Source organism: Chiloscyllium plagiosum, unplaced genomic scaffold (genome assembly GCF_004010195.1).
Source record: "Chiloscyllium plagiosum isolate BGI_BamShark_2017 unplaced genomic scaffold, ASM401019v2 scaf_99245, whole genome shotgun sequence".
NCBI lineage: Eukaryota > Metazoa > Chordata > Chondrichthyes > Orectolobiformes > Hemiscylliidae > Chiloscyllium > Chiloscyllium plagiosum.
Window position 1 is genome coordinate 4,041 of NW_025202007.1, and position 3,465 is coordinate 7,505.

Here is a 3,465-nt window from a genome sequence, read left to right on the forward strand (position 1 = left end):
AACTCAGCACCGCCTTCCTAACCTGCAATCTTCTTCCCGACCTCTCCGCCCCCACCCCAGTCTGACCTATCACCCTCACCTTGACCTCTTTCCACCTATCACATTTCCGACGCCCCTCCCCCAAGTCCCTCCTCCCTACCTTTTATCTTAGCCTGCTGGACAAACTTTCCTCATTCCTGAAGAAGGGCTCATGCCCGAAACGTCGATTCTCCTGCTCCCTGGATGCTGCCTGACCTGCTGCGCTTTTCCAGCAACACATTTTCAGCTCTGATCTCCAGCATCTGCAGCCCTCACTTTCTCCTGGATAGAGTAAATAGGTAAAGTCTTCTCCCTGGATTCGGGGAGTCCAGAACTAGAGGGCAAAGGTTTAGGGTGAGAGGGGAAAGATATAAAAGAGACCTGAGGGGCAACCTTTTCACGCAGAGGGTGGTACGTGTATGGAATGAGACGATGTGGTGGAGGCTGGTACAATTGCAACATTTAAAATGATGGGTATATGAATAGGAAGGGTTTGGAGGGATATGGGCCGGGTGCTGGCATGTGGGACTAGATTAGGTTGGGATTTCTGGTCGGCATGGACGGGTTGGGCCGAAGGGTCTGTTTCCGTGCTGTACATCTCTATGACTCTATGACCCTAAGGTTTGAATCCAGGAGATTCTATTTCCAATCCTGGCACCGAGCAGATTTTGCACTGATCATGAATCTCTGTGTCAGACACACTGTCCCAGGTGTGGGTGAGACTGGCAATGGTCATCAATACCTCAACACTTTTCGCTTCTCCCAGGGACTCTGAATGTCTATGTGGAGGAAGAGACACGGAGGAAGCTGAAGGTGTGGAGCATGAGTATAGGCCAGGACCTGACATGGAGCTTGAGCAGTGTCAAGATTCACACAGCACACAAGTGGAAGGTAAGGGTCTGGCTCCCACTCTGTCTGAGCAGCCCAGCGCTGGCTGACACTCACCATCAACATTACAGGCTTTCACTTGTCTCCCTCAAAAAGCCCAGCGCTGCTGGTTACGCGGTGACCTGACTGGGACCATCTTCAGTCTGTTGGTGTTGGTCTCCTGGAGGGGACGGGCTCTCTGTCAGGGGGGAGTTTCTTGGAGGGGTTATCACGGAGGCAGAATTACACAGGGGTTGTCTGAGTGGGGTCCCTTATGTCTGAGGGATTTCTCTGGGGGTCACTGACGCTCTCTCTTTCTGCAGTTAATCTTCGAGGCGATTGGAGGAGGAGCCACTGAGTCACACATTGCCATCGATGATGTCATGCTAAGTCACACAGACTGTCCTCAAATTGGTGAGTGACCTCACTGTGACCCCACTGTGACCCCAGTGACCCCCATAGTGACTACACAGTGACCCCAAAGTGAGCCATACTGTGATCCACACAGTGAGCTTAGTGAACCCCATAGTGGCCCCCACAGTGACCCCCAGATTGACCCCTAGTGTGACCCTAGAGTGACCTCAGTGACCCTCATAGTGACCCCACAGTGACTGCACAGTGACCCCAAAGTGAGCCTTACCATGACCTCCACAGTGACCTCAGTGACCCGCATAGTGACTCCACAGTGACCTCACAGTGACCCCTGGTGTGACATGTAGAGTGGCCTCAAGAAACCCCACAATGACCTCACAGTGACCCCACAGTGATCCCCGATTGACATCCACAGTGACCTCAATGTGACCCCTAGTGTGACCCTAGAGTGACCTCATTGACCCCCACAGTGACCCCAAAGTGAACCTTACTGTGACCTCCACAGTGACCTCAGTGACCCTCATAGCGACTCCACAGTGACCTCACAGTGACCCCACAGTGATCCCTGAGTGACATCCACAGTGACCTCACATTGACCCCAGAGTGACCTCACAGTGACCCCAGAGTGACATCCAGAGTGACCTCACCCCCCAGTGTGACCCCAGAGTGACCTCACAGTGACCCCAGAGTGACATCCAGAGTGACCTCACCCCCCTAGTGATCCAGTGACCCCACAGTGGCAGCACAGTGACCCCTACTGCATCCTCACAGTGACCCTTGGTGACCCCACAGTGACCTTACAGTAACCCCTGCAGTGATCTCTCTGCTCCAAGCACCTCCCAATGAGTGATGCCCCAATGAGCCACCTCCAAGTGCCATGCCCTACCACCCAGATCGGAGAGGCAGTCAGGCCCCGGGCCTTTCAGCCTGGTGCTCCAGCTGAAATACACCAGCCGCCTCAGCCGCACAGTGACTTACAGTCACACGCTGTGTAATCCAGGGCCTGAAGAAACAGAGGCCTAGGATTTGGGCACACGGTCCCCCCACTCCGTTTCCTGGCACAATGTGGGGCTTTTCGGCAGCTGGCCCTTCTGTTGATGACAGTACATCACAGAATCAGGCAACCTGACCTTCAGCTCCTTCAAACTCTCCCCCCCCTACCTGCTGAGGGCCCAGAAGAGCCAAATAAAATCTGAAAGGATGCTGTCAATTGGAAACAACAAGAGATTGCTGGAATCAGGCAACCTGACCTTCAGCTCCTTCAAACTCTCTCCCCCCCTACCTGCTGAGGGCCCAGAAGAGCCAAATAAAATCTGAAAGGATGCTGTCAATTGGAAACAACAAGAGATTGCTGGAAAAGCTCAGCAGATCCAGCGGCATCTGTGGAGAGAAATCAGGGTTAATGTTTCAGGTTGAATGAGCCTTCCTCAGAGTTCTGAGGGAGCAGGCTGGTGTGTACCAGGGACGGAGGCACTGCTGAATTTCCAGCTGCTCCTTACATTCCAAACACCTCATCCTGCCCCTCGTGGGCACAGCCTAGGGCCACTATTGGGCACAGTGAGGGGCTGGGCTGGGCTGGGGCTGGACAGAGTTGGGTCTAGCTCAAACAAACTAGCCCAGACTGGTCTGGACCACACTGGGTCAGGGGGGGTTGGGCCTGGAATGTCAGATACTTACCGAAGAACATATTTGGTGAATTGTTCTGGTTTTTTCTGCCCAGGAGCCTGTGACTTTGAACAGGACCTGTGTAATTGGAAGAATGTTCTGGACCCCAATCTAGACACCATGGACTGGAACTGGAGCAACGGGCAAACCCCCAGCTCCTTCATGGGGCCTGAGGTGGACAACACAATGAAGAGCCCACAAGGTGAGTGACAATGGAAGATCAGGTCTTTCCAGCCAAGACAGACCTGCTCCTCTGAGCAGCGAGAGCACAATCACCCAATAGGTCATCTCCATAACAACACAGCTTCACTGATCGGGAGTGGCAGAGTTAACCCAGTAAAAGGGCCTGGATCACAGAAAGGGAACCTCTGCTCATGAATATGTGTTAACATCTGTGTGTGTGTGTGGGCTTCACACGGTGTGTATGTGTCTGTGTGTTGGAGAGTGGGGTGGTATATGAATCACAGTGCACATGGATCCGTGTGGTAGAGTGTGTCACTGTGTGAGTGAGTGTGTCAGTGTGTGAGTGAGTGTGTCAGTGTG

At 53.3% G+C, this 3,465-nt stretch overlaps 1 protein-coding gene across 1 annotated transcript in view; it reads left to right on the top strand.

The window, feature by feature from the left end:
- The window catches only part of LOC122546186 (apical endosomal glycoprotein-like), a 7,070-nt gene extending 3,923 nt beyond the window's left edge, over nucleotides 1–3,147 (top strand). The window contains exons 3-5 of the mRNA XM_043684987.1: nucleotides 785–909; nucleotides 1,209–1,299; nucleotides 2,978–3,147. Of these exons, the coding sequence (XP_043540922.1) occupies nucleotides 785–909; nucleotides 1,209–1,299; nucleotides 2,978–3,132 (371 nt within the window). The 3' untranslated portion in view covers nucleotides 3,133–3,147. The remainder of the gene's footprint in view (nucleotides 1–784; nucleotides 910–1,208; nucleotides 1,300–2,977) is intronic.
- The last annotated feature ends 318 nt before the right edge of the window (nucleotides 3,148–3,465 follow it).